The sequence below is a fragment of the Carya illinoinensis genome, chromosome 9, assembly GCF_018687715.1.
Source record: "Carya illinoinensis cultivar Pawnee chromosome 9, C.illinoinensisPawnee_v1, whole genome shotgun sequence".
Taxonomy (NCBI): Eukaryota; Viridiplantae; Streptophyta; class Magnoliopsida; order Fagales; family Juglandaceae; genus Carya; species Carya illinoinensis.
The window spans coordinates 9,955,541-9,975,385 of NC_056760.1; the positions used below are offsets into that span (position 1 = coordinate 9,955,541).

The 19,845-nt window shown below is 35.0% G+C and overlaps 2 protein-coding genes across 7 annotated transcripts; one reads left to right on the forward strand and one right to left on the reverse strand.

Moving 5' to 3' along the window:
• The first annotated feature begins 41 nt into the window (after positions 1-41).
• LOC122276460 (beta-glucosidase 46) lies at positions 42-5,816 on the forward strand. 3 transcript variants are annotated; one of them, XM_043086199.1, is made up of 13 exons: positions 42-364; positions 477-576; positions 684-742; positions 2,235-2,310; positions 2,414-2,488; positions 2,632-2,719; positions 3,378-3,630; positions 3,914-4,029; positions 4,110-4,365; positions 4,438-4,540; positions 4,629-4,737; positions 4,922-5,132; positions 5,676-5,809. In XM_043086199.1, exons 1-13 carry the CDS (start codon positions 209-211, stop codon positions 5,769-5,771), a joined length of 1,698 nt encoding a protein of 565 aa, XP_042942133.1. In that variant the 5' UTR covers positions 42-208; the 3' UTR covers positions 5,772-5,809. The 3 variants fall into 3 exon arrangements, with proteins under 3 accessions (XP_042942133.1, XP_042942135.1, XP_042942134.1); XM_043086201.1 differs by having other exon boundaries at positions 44-364; positions 5,687-5,816; XM_043086200.1 differs by having other exon boundaries at positions 44-364; positions 477-543.
• On the reverse strand, positions 5,460-11,196 carry LOC122276461 (RNA pseudouridine synthase 6, chloroplastic). Of its 4 annotated transcripts, none has more exons than XM_043086205.1 (9): positions 10,811-11,195; positions 10,171-10,299; positions 9,797-10,051; positions 9,639-9,720; positions 9,191-9,306; positions 9,028-9,082; positions 8,664-8,775; positions 7,543-7,712; positions 5,460-5,913 (listed from the first exon to the last, which is right to left on the reverse strand). In XM_043086205.1, the coding sequence occupies exons 1-9, from the start codon at positions 11,038-11,040 to the stop codon at positions 5,896-5,898; spliced, it is 1,167 nt and encodes a 388-aa protein (XP_042942139.1). In that variant the 5' UTR covers positions 11,041-11,195; the 3' UTR covers positions 5,460-5,895. The 4 variants fall into 4 exon arrangements, with proteins under 4 accessions (XP_042942139.1, XP_042942136.1, XP_042942138.1 ...); XM_043086202.1 differs by lacking the exon at positions 5,460-5,913 and adding an exon at positions 6,165-6,923 and having other exon boundaries at positions 10,811-11,192; XM_043086203.1 differs by lacking the exon at positions 5,460-5,913 and adding an exon at positions 6,881-7,018 and having other exon boundaries at positions 10,811-11,196.
• Between the last annotated feature and the right edge of the window lie 8,649 nt (positions 11,197-19,845).

Sequence of the window (19,845 nt, forward strand, 5' to 3'; positions counted from 1 at the left end):
TATTTTGAAAATATTTCCAACAGTCATGCATTCGATCATTGATGATAGGTTGCTATCAATTATTAGAAAGTCTTTCTTCTGCTACTGGTTTAGATTCCAACCATGACACTTCGCATTTAAACTACAAAAATCTTCACCTTCGCAAGCCTTAAACTTCATAATTTCTCTAAAGGTTCCATTCTATCAGGAGCAGAGGACACTTCTTGTAATGGAGCTATCGTTATTGTTGCGTGCTTTCTTTGTGTTCAAGACTTGCTTTTCAATTCTAATGGTTTCGTGTGACCCCATCTCTCTAAAAGGAAGTGCAGATTCATGTCCACTCCAAAGCAACTTCCTCTTCGGAACAGCTTCTTCTTCTTATCAGGTTTCCTTGCCTTTCAGTTTCACTCCCTTCTCTCTCAAGTTCATTTAAGCACACTAGAGAATCAAGACTGTTTTGGTTACCAACATATTGTTATGTTCTATTTCATTTGCAGTTTGAAGGTGCTGTCTTAAGTGATGGCAAAGGCCTCAACAACTGGGATGTTTTCACTCATAAGCCTGGTAGCATATTAAAAAAAAAAAAAAAAAGGCCTGGTAGCATATGTCTTGCTGCTCTGATGCCCTTCACCCTCCCCCGTCTTTCCAGCTTTCTTCCCCTGTCCCTAATCTTTTCCTCTTGTGGTTTGAGTTGTTTGTTGCAGGTAACATAGAGGATGGAAGTAATGGAGATGTTGCTGATGATCATTACCATCGGTACCCGGTAATTAAGTTGACACGTTGAGAATTAATCTTCATGAGCTTCCTCTTTTACTTTCTTTCTGTTGGCAATTATTAGTAATCCAATTCGTTCTTATCTATAGATAACGCAAGAGAGATGAGAAAGGTGTCCTTAAAACTTAGAACTCAATTCAAGCACAAGACCAATCGGAGTTAGACTTGAATTCATTGCAACCAATCACAAAATCATGAGTTAGATAAATGTACATATTTGTGATATTGGTGCTAACTGCAGAGTGCTGGGGCTAATACATCTGAGTCTTTTCAAATAAATGAAGTACTAAACTGTTGAAATGTGGACCTGATCAACCTCTCAAAGTGCATAGCTAAGAATAGTCAATTGATAAGTTATAAACCACAAGTGTCATTGTCACGTAATTTTATGTCTTTTGTATAGTGAGTTGAAATAAAATTTAATAGTTAAATAAAATATTATTATAATATTATTTTTAATATTATTTATTATTTTAAGATTTAAAAAGAGTTAAAAAATTTATTATATTTTATATAAAAATTTAAAAAATTTATAATGATGAAATGAAATATTTTAACTATCTAAATAAAACAAAATATGATACTGTATAAATATATATATATATATATATCTTATATAATTTCTTCCAATCAGAGGTCCGTTTTTGGTTGCTTCTGGTAGCTATCAATACCTTATTGACTTTGAGCCAATAAGGGCGGTTTTCTCCTGCAATTGCGTATTATGAAGTGATGTCAATTGCCAATCTCCAGGAGATTAGAGGGGTCGGCTAATAGAAAAGGATGCAATGATAACAATCTATGAATTGCGTGTTTTGAAAGAGCTGGAAACTTCTTTACGCCATGATGACATGTAAATCTAAAGTAGCATTATTGCAGCCAAGACAATTCAGCATCCGTCGTTGTTTCGATTAGACTACCATCAGTACCTTAATATAACAAGGAATAAAGCGAACCATTCTCACCATCTAATGGACTACTTTAGAATGAAAAATGACCGATGGTCTACCGAGCCATTCTCACAACTATTTTTTTAATTGTTAAGAAATGTATTTAAAAAAAAAAAAATTCCGTAACTGTTAGAAATATTTTTCTTAATGCAAAAAAAAAAGCATTTTGAGGTGATCGGATAGTCTTGTCCTGTCTTGTCTTGCCATTAGGAGAAGGCCTTACCATATTATAATGGGACTTGCCAAATATTTGTGTTATGGCTTTTGGTTTATTGATATATGAAGAATCAAAACCGGCAATTGACAACCTTAGCAATCAAACTTTAGCTACTTGAACATTGATTAAAATCTGGGTGTTAAGATCACCACGATTTGGTGGTTTAGGGTGCCAATAGTTAAGGATACAGATTGAACATGTCGCAGACTCGCAGTAGTTCAGGCTACAAAATGTTTTTTTTTAAAAAAAAAAAAATCAAAGTAGAAAATGTTATAGAAAATCTGATCAACTTGGTTTGCTATGATGTGAGTAAACAGGAAGATGTAGATCTCATGGATTATATAGGAGTCAACAGCTATCGTTTCTCTATATCATGGGCAAGAATTCTTCCAAGTAAGTTTTTCAATCATTCAAAGGGATATCCTTCTAACTTGATTGCAGAGGTTGGTATTTGTATTTCCACCTCTCACTCACTCCATTCTTATCTTTGAACCAGACGGAAGATTTGGAAATGTGAATAGAGCTGGCATCAAGCATTATAACGACTTAATAAACACTCTTCTGCGTAAAGGTCAGTTCAACTTGCAACATTTGTATAACGCTCATCCAACTCATTTTTACTTGATGGTTTCGTTGTGATTACATTGGAAAACATATGTTTCCTGATTTCCTCTCCTTAATATTTTCTTTTCCTTCTCGTTTTTCTGGTTTCAGGCATCCAACCCTTTGTGACATTGACTCACTACGACATCCCTCAGGAAATGGAAGATATATATGGATCTTGGCTGAATTCCAAAGTGCAGTAAGTGGAAATATTTTCTGAATTTATTCCTAAAATAGTTTTAGGCCATATGTGTCTCATGTTAGAGAAAAATACACTTTCATGTTCAGTTACCAAGTACTTACACTTAGCACCTTAAACTGTGTCAGTTGTGTTGGTGTTGTCCCACATCAGTTGTAAAAGAGGCTGGTAGTTAGTTTACAAGTGTGAGGAAAAATTTTAACTCTTGAGCTAACTTTTGGGATTGAAAGAGGCCCAAGACTATCCAACAATGATATTAGACCCTAAATTTACCAATAATCTTGACTCAACTGTCTGCAAAAGAAATTGGTTATCATTACTCCGACCCAGGCCCAATGTGTGAGGGGAAGCTTATTAGGGTTGTCCAACATCGATTGTGGAATGGGCTGATAGTCAGTTTATAAGTGTGAGAAAACCTCACCTCTTGAACTAACTTTAAGATTGAGATAGGTCCAAGACCACTCAACAAGTTGCACCATCTAACTATCAAAGAGTTGCAATCTCAACCGTATCTCTATCTAAATTCAATCATTAAAATCGTATTAAGTCATCTACTGTAACCTATATTTTATCCATCTTAATGCTCATAATTAGACGAGTGTACCATCTGGCAATCAACGAATATTAGAGGGATAACATGTCAGTTTTATTTTTACAGGGAGGATTTCAAATATTATGCAGATGTATGTTTCAGATTCTTCGGGGACCGGGTTAAGTATTGGGTCACTTTCAATGAGCCGAATGTAGTAGCGATTCGTGGTTACAGATCAGGGATTTACCCACCATCTCGTTGCTCCCACCCATTCGGGAATTGTAGCAGTGGGGATTCAGAGAAAGAGCCTTTCATTGCGGCCCATAACATGATCCTATCCCATGCTGCTGCTGTTGATATTTACCGAACCAAATACCAGGTATATAATTCAATGTCATCACGTCCTAAAACCTACTGCTTAAGGATGATTTCTGTCAACTTTGTAAATAAAGCAGATTTGATTAATAAAAGAGAAGTGATACGTCTATAAAATAATCTTACTGAAGGAAATTTACAAATTGATATAACTCGATGTGATATACCACGTCAAACTACTTCAATTTATAAGTTTACTTTTGTAACATTCATTTGTAAACCGACCATTTCCCTAATGAAACGCTACCTCGAGTATTCTACACTGATGTTTCCCATTCAACATCCAGAAAAAGCAAGGAGGTAGCATTGGAATTGTGATGAATGCTTTATGGTACGAACCCATCAGCAACTCCTTAGAAGACAAGGTAGCAGCTGGGAGAGCTCAATCTTTCTACATGAACTGGTAACCAATTCATATCTATAACTGATATCCACAATCGTCCGTAGAGGCAAGCTCTAACTTAATCTAAGAGTTCAATGCAGGTTCTTAGACCCAATTATACACGGGAAATATCCCTTGGAAATGCGTGAAATTCTTCGATCTGATTTGCCTACATTTTCCAAGCACGATTTGGAGAAGCTGAAGAATGGATTGGACTTCATTGGCATTAATCACTACACCAGTTTCTACGTAAAAGACTGCATATTTTCTCCTTGTGAACCGGGACCAGGAGCTTCTAAAACGGAAGGTTTTGCTCTACGAACTGCTCAAAAGAACGGCATCTTCATTGGAGAGCCGGTATGTAATTTCCATTATCAACACCACCAAACTTCCGTTTTCCCAAATTACTAAGACTTCGTACTAACACAGACTGCAGCTGACTGGATATTTGTCTATCCTCAAGGAATGGAAAAGATAGTGACGTACATAAAAGAGAGATATAACAACATTCCAATGTTTATAACAGAAAATGGTGAGTGCAAAACCAACGTTGAAGCTTCTTCAGTAATTTCCTCCGTGTGTTTGAGAAGCTTTTAACATAAATCTAGAGGATCTTGTAGGGTTTGGCGAGAATGAGAATCCCAATTCCACCATGGAAATTTTACTTCATGATGTCAAGAGAGTGGAGTACATGAACAGCTACTTAGAAGCTCTAGCAAAAGCTATGAGGTATTAAAAGACAACTATTGCTAGCACTAGAGGTTTTACTTCCCTTTATGCCTTGAATTGTCTATCAACTTCTAACAACAATTACGAGGTGCTTACTGTTAAGGAATCCCACATTAGTAATACTTGGGACTGAATATCTTCACTTATTCAATAGATTTGTATTGGATTTGGTAAATATGATCAGGAAAGGAGCAGATGTAAGGGGGTATTTTGCTTGGTCCTTGCTTGACAACTTTGAGTGGACATCTGGATATACTCTTCAGTTTGGGCTTCACCATGTAGATTATGCAACTCTCAAGAGAACTCCAAGACTATCAGCGACTTGGTATAAAGAGTTCATTGCTAACCATAAGGCACAAAATGCTAGTGCTCGCTCAGTTCTAATCAAGAAAAAGGTAAGTAGATGGGGCATCTGAATAAATAGCAACTAAATTTGTACAATTTTCAAGTTTAATTTCACCAGAAATAGCACCCTGATTTTCTGTATCTTAAGTTTTGGGCTTGTGGGCAACTGCTGTAAATTTGGTTACTGCTATATCTAGTTTTTGTCATGAAACCATTGCATGTCAAAGTGCACAAAAAAGTTTTTAGGCAAATATATTGTTGGGAAAGCCATACATGTGTGCTTGGACCCAAGTATACTACAACACCCACTCAGTTTTGTATTACTAGCCAATGTGCCACTCACTCATTCAGTTTAGATTTCAACAACGTTCCTCAAAGAGATCAAGTGCATGCCACATTTCCACTTCGACAAGTAATGGTCATTTTACATTGATACCATATTCTCTCGAGTCTTTTTTAGATAAAATTAGATGTACTTCGGGTTGGCAATGCATCATTTCATAGTGAGAGTGCCTGCTCTTGATACAAGAGAAGTGAGAACGACGAACACATGCCTTTTTATCGTCTTTCTTGTTTCCTCTCTCTGATACTAGAAAAGGAGCAGATGTGAGGGTGTACCTTGCCTGGTCCTTGCTTGTCAACTTGCAGTGGACGTTTGGATACACAATAAGGTTTGGACTTCATCGTGATTCGTGTTGATTATGCCAAACTAAAGAGAACTCCAATATTCTCAGCAAGTCAGTACAAGCAGTTCATCGCTTAGCATAAGGTCTTAATGCCAGGACAAAATCAGCAACAGCGCCAATATTGACACTACTTTGTATTCATGTTCTGAACAATAAACAAAGCATAAGGTGACATTATTCTTGACGTATTTAACTTGGAAGAAAATGGAAAAGCTTGTCAATAAATAATAGTCTACAATGAGGGCAAGTGGAGAAGGAAATTATACCCAACCTCCATTGCAGACACTGCTGGGGAAAGGATAGAAATTAATCGAAGTCACACACTCACATATATATATATATATAGAGAGAGAGAGAGAGAGAGAGAGAGAGAGTATAATTCCATAGGCGATGGCATTTGACCCAACACAAAACTTTCATCAATTAATACACCGATAATGGTATGTGCATCTTAAAACCAAGTTCCTACATTTGACCATGTCCATAAAGCCTCAGATGAAATTGGGTGTAAAAATGTTCGGGCGAGCACACAAAAAGAATCCCACTCTTGATAAAAATAAAATGTTGCCGGGGAAAGGGGGGGGAGGAGAGGCGATAAGAAAAGCAGATGTTCTCCCTAATAATGTCACTATCTTACTGCAATGTCAACTGTTTTTAGAGGAAAACTAACCAAGTTCTCGTTTCTCCTTACAATCCTACCAAAAGTCATCTCATGAGATGAAGTGAACACCACAACAGGGACCATTTCGGTTTTCATCCTTCATTTGATTGAGTCATGCTTTCAATAATCCGTGACAAGGAACATGGACCTCCATTATCTGAAGAAAATTACTGAGCCCTGCAGTTGAACCTCATCACCAAGTACCTATTCTAAACTATTTCATGTCTCCACCAAGGAGACCCAGCCTTATAAATGAGTTCACCGGCATCCCACGAGATCTGACATGCTTGAAGACCAATTGCAACCTTTGGTTCCTTTCCATGTCGTGAAATCCATTCCATAACAGCCATTGCTTCATCTGTCTCACTTGTATAATGTTTCTTGTATTTTCCAAATGGATTAAGCCCAGGATTATTCATCTCCGCAATTGCAGCTGGCATGTACATTGAGTCACCAACTAATGGTGCACCATAGGAAGCCAGTTGTGCTCGAATCTGCATATTCAGTCTGTTATTTTCATGGTAGTAGATCTAATCTTCTCGCATGTATTATCAAATGATCCTTTCCACACCCCTCTCTTTGATAGCATCTAATACCAACAAAGCTATTCGTAAATAAATATAACTGCCATAAATTCTGCTCAATATTGACTTTTCAATAGCTTCTTTATTTGAACCAAAGAACTATAAAATTGACAAAAACAAAGTTCTAGAACAGCTGGTCTACCAACATGAATTAACTTTTCCGTGTGGACGCCATCAGATATTCTGACTCAATTCATTCAAAAGCTTAATCAAAATACTGAATTTAAAAGTCTTTGGACGATATCCCCTGAATCTCAAATCCTATAGTCCATGAAAATTTCTGCTTTTGAGGTAAGTTTGAACTTTTCCTTTCAAATCAAAGGGTACTTTTAGCAAAGCAACACTAAAAGAAACATATGTCTGGGAGTGCAGGAAATTTGCAGAGGCAATAATTACCTGTTGTCTCCACAGGAGATGGGAAATTTTGATTAAGCAAAAACTACTAGTTATTTCTAAAATGTCATGGAGTCCAAAGGATTGATGCAAAAAATGCTAATCAAATTAGAAACGAAAGAGACAGGTGAAAAACCTGATGGGTCCGGCCAGTCAGAAGGTTGATTTTACACTCATATGCAATATCTTTGGAGGGCCAGCCACAATCTTCAATGCAATATTGCTTTTCAATGAAAGCATTTGGCCACGGAACCTCTTTACATTCCAAGACCTCAAGTTGACAAAAGTTCCATCCTTTGATAAAATCTGCATGCCATAAACTTTTTGGGATCAATCCACACCATATAAACCCATATAGAACGTCATAGAACACTTTCTTAACCATACAAGCTGCAGAAATAATTGATTTAAGAATGGACTTCCCAAAACAGTTACTGAAAGGAAAAAAAAAAAAAAATGTATCAGAAACTGGAGTTTGCGCAGGAAGTATCCTCCCAAAATGAGTGAACATGTTACAAGAGTGTGAAGGTGGAGCATGCATGAAGGAGTCGATTCTTCTTCTATTCATTGGCACAGCCAGGCCATCCTTGACCTCACCAATGAAGTAAAACACTTAGCCTATGGTCCAACCAATTAATATAATCATGCACGAAGGAATTAAATGATTCTTATATTCTTTTCATTGGCACAGCTAGGCCATCCTTGACCTCGCCAATTAAGTGAAACGCTTAGACTACGGTCCAACCAATTGATATAATCTGCAGATTCCTTTTGGGAGCATTTCCTTTTTCTGCGGATACAAGCAACTAGACTACTATTCTCATTCATTACACAGCTCAGAAAAGCAGATAAAATAACTTCATCGTCTAAATTATGTGTGGTAGCTCACAAGATATATTTCTTTAACCATTCATCAAAAAAAAGATATATTTCTTTAACTTTCTGGCTCAAACCAAGAGTAGTTTTCATGAGATTAAAAGTGCCATTTGAGCAAAACACTGCTATGAAAATATAAGAAAATATGAAGATTTTTTTATTTCTTTCTTCATCTTGTTCATTTCAACTGGTTTGGAAACATCTGCCAGAGACGAGAATAAAGAAAATTGTAACTTTGAATCCATGTCTTTGCATGCCTCTTGGATACTATAGCATCAAAAGGTTATGTGATTAATGCGCATTTGAGATAACATAATGCAACTGATCAAAGGTTTGAACCAATTTCCTATGACCACTTTGATGCTTGACTGAGATGACTACCTTCTGAAATGAGTCTTGGAGCCATGTTTATTGGACGCATGTAGTGGGTAATTACTCCAATTGGTACAGATGCAGCAGCAAGAGCCAGATACAGCTTCTTCACCTTTTTCTCCTGGCGACAGGAAGAATCACATAGTTCAGAATAACACCCTAAGAAGAAAAGCAAATAAATGTCAATTAGAGATACCGTGTATAGAAAATAGAAATGAATTCCGTTTGTAGATTTACTCTGTGAGGAGGGCACCCTCACAGAGCGGGGCACACCACTTGAGGGGCCCTTTGCAGCTCCAGGGTACTTGGAGGCTCCGATGAGTAGGACTACTAGAGTCCAGTTTAAACCTTAAAAAGATATTATATAACTTACTCTGATTTTACCATGAAAAACTGAGCAATAATCCTTAGTCCTTGCTAACAAAACACTGCAAGTAAATTACAAGCCATTACTTATTAGCAAATCAGGAAAATAAGTGCATAGAAAAAAAGGAAAATAAGGTCTATTGTAAATATATACTATAATATGCAACTACCAGCCCTCCGTGCAATTATCAATCTGGTGGGTAGTCAACAAAGGGGTTGTTAAACCCAAGGCACGAGTGGCAAAGGTTGCACAACTTTCTTCAATATTGTCTGTTGTTCCTCCCACCTGATAAAAATTAACATAGAATCATTTCTTTGATAAGTAAAATTCACATAAAATCATAAAAGCCTTAAGCAATCAATTAACTAATCACAAACATACAGAAACGTCATATCAATGATAATGAGCACTAGAATTAACAAACTTCGACTATTCATTGTCTTAGATTTCATTTTATTTGGGAGAGAGGCCAAAACCAAAAGTATAGAATTATATTGTAACTATTCAGTTCAAGGATTTCCCGTCATACAAATAATGCTAAAGGAGATCCATTCTTGAGGCAAAACTAAGGCGAAGTGACAAAAAAAAATTGAAAAATTAATGGATTGGTCACATACTGATGTTCCAGCAGGTTTGTCCAAAACCACATAGGACTCGGCCACAGCTATGATCCTTGATTTCCAGTCAATTTCATAGCACCTGATGATGATTCAAATGTCAACCAGTATCATGCAAGCAAAAATGATAGTACATTCTGCCAAACATTATGCTCAACCTTGGGAAGCGTTTTGGATGCACATGCACTCGCAAGTATGTTCCAGCTTCAACGAACTGGTGTATATGAGTTATCCTAAAAGTTTTTTGTGCTTCTCGTATTGTTTTCCCTTTGATGGAAGCTCTCTTTCTCAGTACTGATGGTGCTGTTACTTCTTCAAATATTCTTATTTGCTCAGAGGTAGCACTTGGAGGAGGCTTCGGACATACAAGGGCATAATATACAGCTCCAAAATGGATGAGATCTGCAACAAACCTTCAAAGAATGAAATTGTCTCTATTTATTACTTCATCCGGATTAGTAACACGCAATGAAAAGGCTTACAACATTACGTCAATTCCAAAGTAATGAAAAGAAATCAGAGCAGCACTTACAGAGGAGGAAGATCCAGAGCTTTACAGATATATTCCTGAACAGGCCCTCCTTCCGAAACAACCAAATGTTCAACTCTTGGGGGGCCATTATGTGAGGGACACGGAAGCAACCGATCATATTCAGGGTAGCTTAAACAAAAACTTACGTCTTAGAGTCGGGAATCTAATAAACAGGCACTTAAAAGCAAGTAAAAATCCTTAAAAGTAAGTAAAAATCAAACTTATGAAGATCAAAAAGAAAAATAAGACCAAGAAGGTTCATTAAAAAAACATCAAACAGTAGATGGTGTGGCGAAATAAAAACAAGATTAAAGACTTCATTTCTCAAGCCTTTTCTCACCAAAAAAAAGGGGGTGCCGGAAAAACTTGCAAATAACTTGATTGAAAATATAATTTCAACCAGCAAAAAGCCAATCTTTGACAGTCAACAAATTTAAGCAGTAGTTATGGAAAATTTGAACTGTCCGTTAAGAAAGAAACCGTATAAGTTATGTATAACACTAAAAACTTCATATTCTTGTGCTTTCCTCAGTTTTATTAGCAACCAATCGACGGCAAGTAAAATTGATTGCAGCCGAAAAATAGTAAGCCAATTTTAGTTCAAGAATATACGATCAGTCAATTGTGACATCCTGAGTACCATTTAACGGCAGCTGCGGTGGTAACGCCGGAACTTGAGGATGCACATGCAAACACCCTGCCGTTGCTTTGTGAACACCCAGAAGACGAAGACCAAGCCGTCACGTTCTTGTTGTCGTAGTGCTTAACGAAAGCAGCGTGGGAGGTTGCTAACGTGCGCGCAAGAGCCATAGGCAAACTGAAACTCCGGCAGCCATTGGCTAGGATTGAAGCAAAACTCGCGGAGCCCATCTTCGGGGTCCTGTGCGAGTTGAGGTGAGGTATTAGCGGAGCCGGAGATTTTGGTCGGTGTCAGGTTTTAGGATACGGGCGGGTTTATATGAGTAAGGGCTTCCGCGAAGAATGGATCAGAACGGCATTCGGAAGATATTAGGCCGATTCGTTAAACTAGTTCTTTTAAGAAAGTGGGAGAAGAGAAGCCCTTAAAAAATAATAGGAAAATGTAGGCCGGGTCGTTTGAGGAATCTTCTCCCACCAAGCGTGACAATCGAAACTCTCCCCAACAGAGTAGATTTGGGCCGCAGGAGAGATGTCTTCACGGCCCACAAAACGATGGTCACCCTTCACGCATGAGGAGGGGAAAGAAGCACCATGGTTGCTACATGTGCTGAAGTTAGGGGGGTCTCATCAGTCCGATTCAGTTCAATTTTAAATATTTTTTACAACCAAACTAGTACATATCAATTTAAAAACTTAAAAATCGAGTTCACCACAAAAATCAAAACTTTCGATTTTTTCGGTTTTATGGATAAATAAAATCATACTTCAACAAAATTTTAGTAAGTGATTGACTCATTTCCCTCATTTTATGTTATATTAATGTTATATTAATTTAATGGTATAAAATTAAAATTTATATGTTATATCAAAGTTAACATGTCATATTAAAAATTATAAGATTAATTTATGTTACATCATAATCAAATATTATATTAAGCTTTATAAGATTAATTTTATGTTACAAGATTAATAGATATGAATAATAAGATTTTAAAATATCATGTTATATTAATTAGCAATTTAACATGTAATACATATAATGTAATATAGAAGATCATATAAAAAAGTATTTTATATATAATATAAAAATGAAAAATATTATATATATGTACGATCCGGTTTTGATTCGAGTCTCTGTTCTAAATTTCAAAACCAAAATTGGACCGGGTCTCAACTAATTTTACTAAGTAGGAATTAGTATGCACTGGTCCGATTTACAACTTTTAGATAGTTTTATTTTTATTTTTATTTTTATTTTTTTTATTTTTTTTTAATTTAACTGCCCTAGCTCATGAAGGCTTGTGTTTCCACTTTTAGAACACCTTGGGCTGATGTGTCCTATAAGGAGGTGTTATCGAAGACGAATAGGGAGCTGCCACATAAGGGATTCTTCAAGAATTGGGTTTCGACGCATAGCAACGGATCAAATCTCTCTCTCTCTCTCTCTCTCCCCCCCCCCCCCCCCTTTGTCTCTCTCATTCCCTCTCTTTCGCCTTTGTGCTTTTAGCTGATCACTTGAGGGTGTTGGAACTAAAGGACTTCTTTTAGAGGAAGACTAAAAAATTTGCAGAAAATGCAATGTTAATTTCGTCAAATCAATAATAGGGTTCCAAAAAAAATTGCTTTATATCTTTCGTAGAAGCATAGAGGAGACTCTTGCAACTGATCTACATGGAGAGCAGCATGACAAATCAATAAATTAGTGAACAATTAGCTAGCCAGGCATTTTCTTAATTCTATTTGGTTGCTTGGTTCTCAGTGTTTGATGCATTTTCTTAATTTTGTTTGGTTGCTTGGTTCTCAGTGTTTGATGCGAATCGCAATGACAACTCCACATCCGCAGATTCTTCATACACACATAGACACAACTATAGAATTCAACATTGATAATTGTTTGGTGGCATGGAGATCAGTGGTTGGTTTGTTTGGTTCAGTTGGGATTCAATCTTTTCAAACTTATTCAATATTTATGATCCCCCATCTCAAGTCTAGTTGCTAAGAATTAAGCAGTGAAGAAAATTGAAGATTGCACCAATAAATTTAAAACCCAAGTCAAAGCTAGTTCTAAATCTAATCCAAACCTACCATTGGATTATCAACATCGTCATTCTCTAAATCCTAAAATTTGATATATTGCATGCATAGGTTGAAGAATGCCCTCTTGATCTGTTGCGGGTGGCAATTGGATTCCTATAGGTTGCGCTCATATTCATCACGGCGCCTCTTACCAAGTCACGGTTAAGGTTTTTGTGAAGGATAGGGAAGGAGAGAGACAAAAGGAGACAAAGGGAAGGTAAGAGAGAGTTCAAGAGAGAGAAGAGTTTGGGAGGGGAGGGAAGGGGAGTTCGAGTTCGATAAGGAAGGAGAGAGTAAACCCCCTGCAGCGTGGCGAATAAGTTTGAAATTGTAACTCTTACGTGGAATTACTCTATTGGCTTCCAATAAATCCAGCTTATAGGAAACACCAGTGAAAAGTTATTCTTTTCCATTTTTCATGACCATGGGCAAGTACTAAGCATGTGTTGAAGGCAAAAGAGAGAATTTAAAATCAAAAGTTGGAAATATTTAAAAATAAAATAAAATAAAAGTCATGGAAGAAAAAGGAGAAACACCGAACAAACTCATAAATAACTTATCCAAAATGAAAAAAATTATAGATACAAAGAATTTCCACAAAGGAATCCCACACACTAATGTAACATATTACTTATGTACCACATGTCCTTCTAATTTTTTTGTTTCTCTTTTTTTCTCCCCTTGTTCCATGCTTGCCCCCTATCTTCTCCCCACACTGGCCATGGTGTTCAGGGACCACCTCATGGGCTAGGACTACCTCGCTGTCTCGTCCTCCATTTTTTTAATTCCCCCCCCCCCCTAACCTGCCCCATGCCCTCTCCCCACCTTGGCTTTGGTTTGAGCTGACGGCTTGCATGGTCGATTGTGGTGGTCGGAATCTGAGCCAGCGATGAGGGAAATGGGAGAGAAAGAGAGAGCAAAAGGGGAGGAGGGAAACACATGGGAAGAGAGGAAAAAAATAAAAGACATATGATACACTGATTGTATGCTACATCAGTACGTGAGATCCTTTTGTGTCTCTAACAGCTTCCATAAAAAATAAATACTTAATATCGTTGGGATCAAAACGAGAGAGCCTAAAGATGAGTGAACTAGAAATACTGGGTTTACAAGAAGATTTTAAAAAAATGAAGATCATGTTATAAGTTAGATTTACTGTACAATAACCAAAAAACTATATAATCTCATGTACTATACTAGATTACATTGGTTTGTAATTTTACTTTAAAGAGATGTTTTAATGAACTAAATATTTTTCATATTATAAAGATGTGATTAAATAAAGAGGTTGAGGCTTGAGCGTTACAAAATAATTAAATTGTTGTCATCCTAAATGATATAGCATAATATTTTAAATGGTTAATAGGGAAAAAAATACTAAAAACATATTAATGCATAATATATATAATTAAAAATAATAAACTTTAAGATAAATATATTATAGGCTTATAGCATTATTCTTTTAATAACAGCGACATGAATTTATAGATTAAACATGTGAATTAATACATTTTAGGGTAGGTTCCTTGTAAACAGTATCTTGAAATAAAAGAAAATGTCAGGACACCTAAAGACAGATCACGTGGTATTATTATTTTTTTTCTCTCTCAATTCGGTAACACTAATAATTTGTGTTTGACTTATAATTAAGTCATTGTCAAATCTAGTTCGAACAAGAATAAAACTCATTGTCCTTGTCACGTCAAAAAGATGATCATTAGCAATGGTATTATTGTAATTTTAAAAAACACATGCAATGAATAGCTGAGTATGGGTATATAAAATTGGTTGCTATTATAAAAAGTTAATCGAATTAATTATATTAATAAAATATATAAAAAATTGTATATAATATTATTAATAAAATAATAATTTACCTGATCTGAAAGCTGGACTGATGGCCAGGGGGACCGTACTGTAACGCTCACCGGCAACATTAATGTGGCAGTCCAGAGTTCTTCGAGAAGGGGTCTCAAGCTGGCAAAACCACAATAAATGCAGTCTATATAGTAGGGCTTGTGGTCCATAGAAGCATAGCCCTAGGGTATCGAATTATTTTTTTTAAAAGGGCAAAAAAAAAAAAAAGTGAGCACAGCAAAACTGGATCGATGACTGTAGTAGTAAAGTTTCCAAAGAAAAAGATAAATTAAAGTAATTAGTAAATGCTTTCAGGCTGCCTCTGACATGTAAAAACGGTATTTGATTAGAGAAATGCTTTGGTCTCGAACTCGGGGTCTAAATTGTATTCTGAATTTTTTTTAATTTTTTTATTTAATAATTAAAGAAATATTTTCTAATAATGTTATAAATTTTATTTTAAAATAAAATATTTAAAAAAATAAAAAATTACCTTCTACCATGAAAATTCTGGTAATATCCCTCAAGAGATGTAGTGGTAGCTATTGGATTATTAATAACACTTTTTCCAATAGTATAGACTTAGGGCTGATAAGGGTAGTTGAGAATATTTTATTATTATTAATTATTCATTTTTTATTATTTTGTTTATTATTTAATATTTTTATTATTATTTACAAAATATTTAAAATAGCATCACTATTTACACACAATTTTAATTACTCATCTTCCTAATTTATTAATCAGACAGAAAATAGATCAATGGGATTCGTGAAACCATGGTATCCTTATCTCTCATAAACCGTACTTAATTTTATGTCAGGATTCAGCTCCTTTGACTCATGTTTATCCCCCTAAATCTTAATTTTTTAGTAGCTGAATGTGTTTTTAAGCATACAGAGTACAGAGTGGATGCAGAATGCAGAGTACCATTCATGAACCTCTTGACTCTTGACTCTGTATACGCAGTGGTCCATGGCCGTGGTTTGGGACTAATTTGCACCACTGTCAGCAACACGTGGATGCAAATCTCAGAGTACTGCTCAGCTCAGGAAAAAGTTTTCTGAACACCACTTGGAGAAGTTTCTACCATGTAAACGCATGACTTCTTCGCCCGTGTCAGCTTAAAGTCAAGGCTTCGTAAATTTCTAGCTCATTTTCCCAACCGTGTCGCGCGCAGTACTGGCTACTTGATTGAACCCAGGATGATCAGTACGTTGCTGCAGGAAAATATTCGGTTTTATTTTAAGAAAAAATCTTAAAACTTTTCAATATTCCACACTTTATATTTTTTTTTAATTTTTATTATTTTATCTTTTATCAAATATTTAATATATAAATTATAAATAAAAAAATTAAATTAATTTAAAAAAATAAATTTTAAAAAAATATTAAAAAATTAAAAAAATAAAATATATAATATTAAAAGATTGTGTAACATTCCTAACAATTTTGACTAACATGCATGGGTAGATACTAGATCGATAGCATCAAATATTAATGTCACGGGAAGCGAACCAATTATTCATGGCCTGTGGTGCACGAGGTCGACTTTGCTTCTGCAATAGATCGTACTGCCAATTACCCCGTGAAAGGACCGAGAGCAATGCACGATCCCCGTGACGGAAATCATACACATGTCAACGTAACTTGAGAAAGTACTCCCGTACGTTGCCGGCCGGGTTCGCCATATATATATATATATAATGCATGTCGTTGGATTAGATCTTTCGTGTAAATATTTAGATGATCAGAAAGAATTCGTTAAAAGGTGAAGCCCTGTGTGTCAAGTCCTACTGTCTATATCAATATATAAGTTACTAGGAGTATTAAGCAATTGGCTCGGCATGGATATAACATAAAATATGGAACGCGCCCAAATTTTATTTGGAATCAAACGAATATTTGAAATATCGAGACATATAATATAAAGTTATCTGTTCCCGTTCATGACATATAAGATGTAATGTTTCTAATATGCATCTAACATTATGCAATATTCGCAGCGGATAATTTTTTTTCTTTAGCAATACTATGCACCAAATTGAAAATATCCCAAATGCTTAAAACATATTTCATACATAAAGACTCATTGAGTAGATCACAACACTAGTCCAAAATGATTATGATCCAAAAAATACTAAAGATGTAACTCCATTGTACAAGTAGTAATTTATGTTAACTACTATATTAACATTGACGTCGCACCGTCGCTTAGTCAACTGTGTCTAGTTGATCAGCTCCTGATTCTCATTCAGGTCCTGTAACAAGATCTACCATTCGGGGGGAATGGTAGTTGAGACTACTAAAGTGAGATTTGATTACAAATCTCAGTAAGTTAACAAAAAACTTCCACACAAGCTAATGATGCATGCATGACAGTAAAAGCATAAATGCATAATCAAATTCATAAATAATTAAAGCATAACTTAGCGTACAACATAGCATAATTGATATAACTTAAATTGAAACATGAACTGAACTTGACTTGACATGAACTTGATCTGAAACTTGATTTAGTATGAACTTGCTCTGAAACTTAAATTAACATGAAAAATACATAATCCACAGTTGTTGTGGCCCCATGTATTCTACGTGTAAATACATACTCCACAGTTGTTGTGCCCCCATGTATTCTACGCAAACTTGACTTAACATGAAAAATACATACTCCACAGTTGTTGTGGTCCCATGTATTCTACATGTAAATACATACTCCACAGTTGTTGTGACCCCATGTATTCTACACATCACAATGCAGTTAAATACATACTCCACAGTTGTTGTGGCCCTATGTATTCTATACAAACTGAATGTACTCAAGATGAAATGTGACTGGAAAACGAAAGGACTGGAGCCCTGACGTAACATAACATGGTTTGAACATAACTTGAAATACATGACCAACTTGAGATAAAAACATTTCGTAACATGACATAATATATAATAGACAACATATTTAACATGACATACTTGTAATGTACAGTAATACATGACAGAATATATTATGTAACAGATAAAAATTGATGACAAAATAAATTCTGTATAATAGACAATTATGTGATAACCCGGCATGGCATGACATATATGATAATATACATACATACACTGTAGTTCCTTTACTTAGCACACATACTTAGTAGACTGCTAGTAAGTTAAAAGCTAACTTACCTTGATCTCCGCGTTTCTTATAAAACTTCAAGTGCGATCACGAGGAACTGTAATTAGTGATTCTAAAAATTAGAACTAAATCACTAATAATTTAAAATATGGAAAATACTAACTTAAAGAGTAAAATTTTCATTTTACTCTCTACGTGTGGGAAAATGACCGTTTTACCCATAACTTAAGGATTTTGCATACTAACTCCAAAAGTTTCCAAAATTTACATTCCTTATGTAAATTTTGTCCTAAACTTAAATATCAATTTAGAAAAATTTAAAACAAAACACAACTATGAAGAACACACTATGACCGAAACATCCATATGCCATTTTCCTTGATTTTTGTTGCAAATCCTTCCAATTTCAAAACTCATGCTTAAACCAAAATTTTGCAACAAACATCTTCCAATCCTAAGTTCAAGACCATACTTAAAACATCTATTTAGAAAAAGCTAATAATTAACACCAAACTTTTTTGTAAAAAGATCCAAACACTTGAATCACAAGTTTTGACCTTAAATCAAAACATCTCCAAGAATTTCAAAAATCAAATCTTACTTCTAACATATTCATAATATCATCCTAACATCAACTATGCTTTAATCATCAAACTAAAGTCACCAAAATCACAAAATAACATTTGGAGTTTTTGGTTTTACACTTAGTCCAAAAACAGAAACTTTTTTCTCAACTAGTTTTGATAAATCTCTTGATCTATGACTTATAAATATATGATCTTCAAACCAAACCATTACATGGTTTAAAAAGATGTCCTAAAACATATATAAGCTTCTAATTCAAGATCACATGGTTAGAAATTAACCAAAACATAAATTTAGCCAAGAATATCCACACTTTGGCTTATCTGAATATCTCTTTGCATAAAATTTCATATCTTTGAAACTAACATCAAATATCTTCAAAATAATAATATGACATGTATATAAGATGTTTAGGATCCTCCAATAAAATTATCAAAGTCATTAGAATAGGTTTAGATCGCCAAAGAGTTAAACTTTCTCAAAACAGAAACTGTTTTTCCTCTTCCAGTTTCTAAGTTTCTAAATCTAAAAAAATCTTTCATCAAAACCTTTAATCATGCAAAAATCCTCAACCAATAGTCATATAAACATGTTAACAATACTCCATAAAAATTTCGGACCAATATCTATCCATTAGCTTGGTCAAAAACTCCAAACTATAACATATTTTTCAGTTTATCTTCCAGAATGACCTTTCTATAGTTTACACAATATTTGACTGACCAAATGATCTTCAAATGTGGCAAATAAGATATCCATGTAAACTAAACTAAAAAAAGAACAACTTATATGAAGGATAATTTATAATAAAACACTTATAACAGCTTCGAAATGGGCATGCAAAAGACCTTCTAAAAGCTGTCCGAGAGAGAGTATTTGATATTCTTTCAATGGAAAGTGTAAATGAAGATAATTTCGTGGGGAGAGGTGGCTGGAGATATTTATGGATGAGATATGGAAGAGATGAGGCTAGAGTTGAGAGTTGAGTGTAGTTTTCTCCTACCCAAAATATCTATAAAAGATTATCTCATAATATTCTATCCAATAGTATCTACAAAAATCAACTTAAGATATTTTTATCTAATAATATCTATAAAAATCAATTCAAAATATTTTTATCCAATAATATTCATGAAAATTATCTCAAGATATTTCTTTTTATCCAATAATATCTACAGTTTTGAACAGACATTTTGTCCGAAAATATGAGAAAATGTTATTGCGCCATAAGACTTTAAATAACCCTCCGAGTCTAATGGCACAAACCATAATACATTTTGACACTTCTAACTATCTCCAATAATAAAAAACACACTTCTGATACTATAGTAAATAATAACACTACCTATGTAGTTAGACAAAAACCTATACGATTAATGGATTCGTGAAAACTTATG

Excerpts from the sequence above, each read along its gene's own strand:
- LOC122276460 (XM_043086199.1), top strand. The coding sequence starts at position 209 with ATGGAGCTATCGTTATTGTTGCGTGCTTTCTTTGTGTTCAAGACTTGC. Across the intron at positions 2,311-2,413 it reads ATGGGCAAGAATTCTTCCAA|ACGGAAGATTTGGAAATGTG; the intron begins GTAAGTTTTTCA and ends TCTTTGAACCAG. Across the intron at positions 4,030-4,109 it reads CAATCTTTCTACATGAACTG|GTTCTTAGACCCAATTATAC; the intron begins GTAACCAATTCA and ends AGTTCAATGCAG.
- LOC122276461 (XM_043086202.1), bottom strand. The coding sequence starts at position 11,040 with ATGGGCTCCGCGAGTTTTGCTTCAATCCTAGCCAATGGCTGCCGGAGT. Across the intron at positions 10,052-10,170 it reads GCTCTGGATCTTCCTCCTCT|GTTTGTTGCAGATCTCATCC; the intron begins GTAAGTGCTGCT and ends CATTCTTTGAAG. Across the intron at positions 7,713-8,663 it reads TCCAAGACTCATTTCAGAAG|ATTTTATCAAAGGATGGAAC; the intron begins GTAGTCATCTCA and ends TATGGCATGCAG.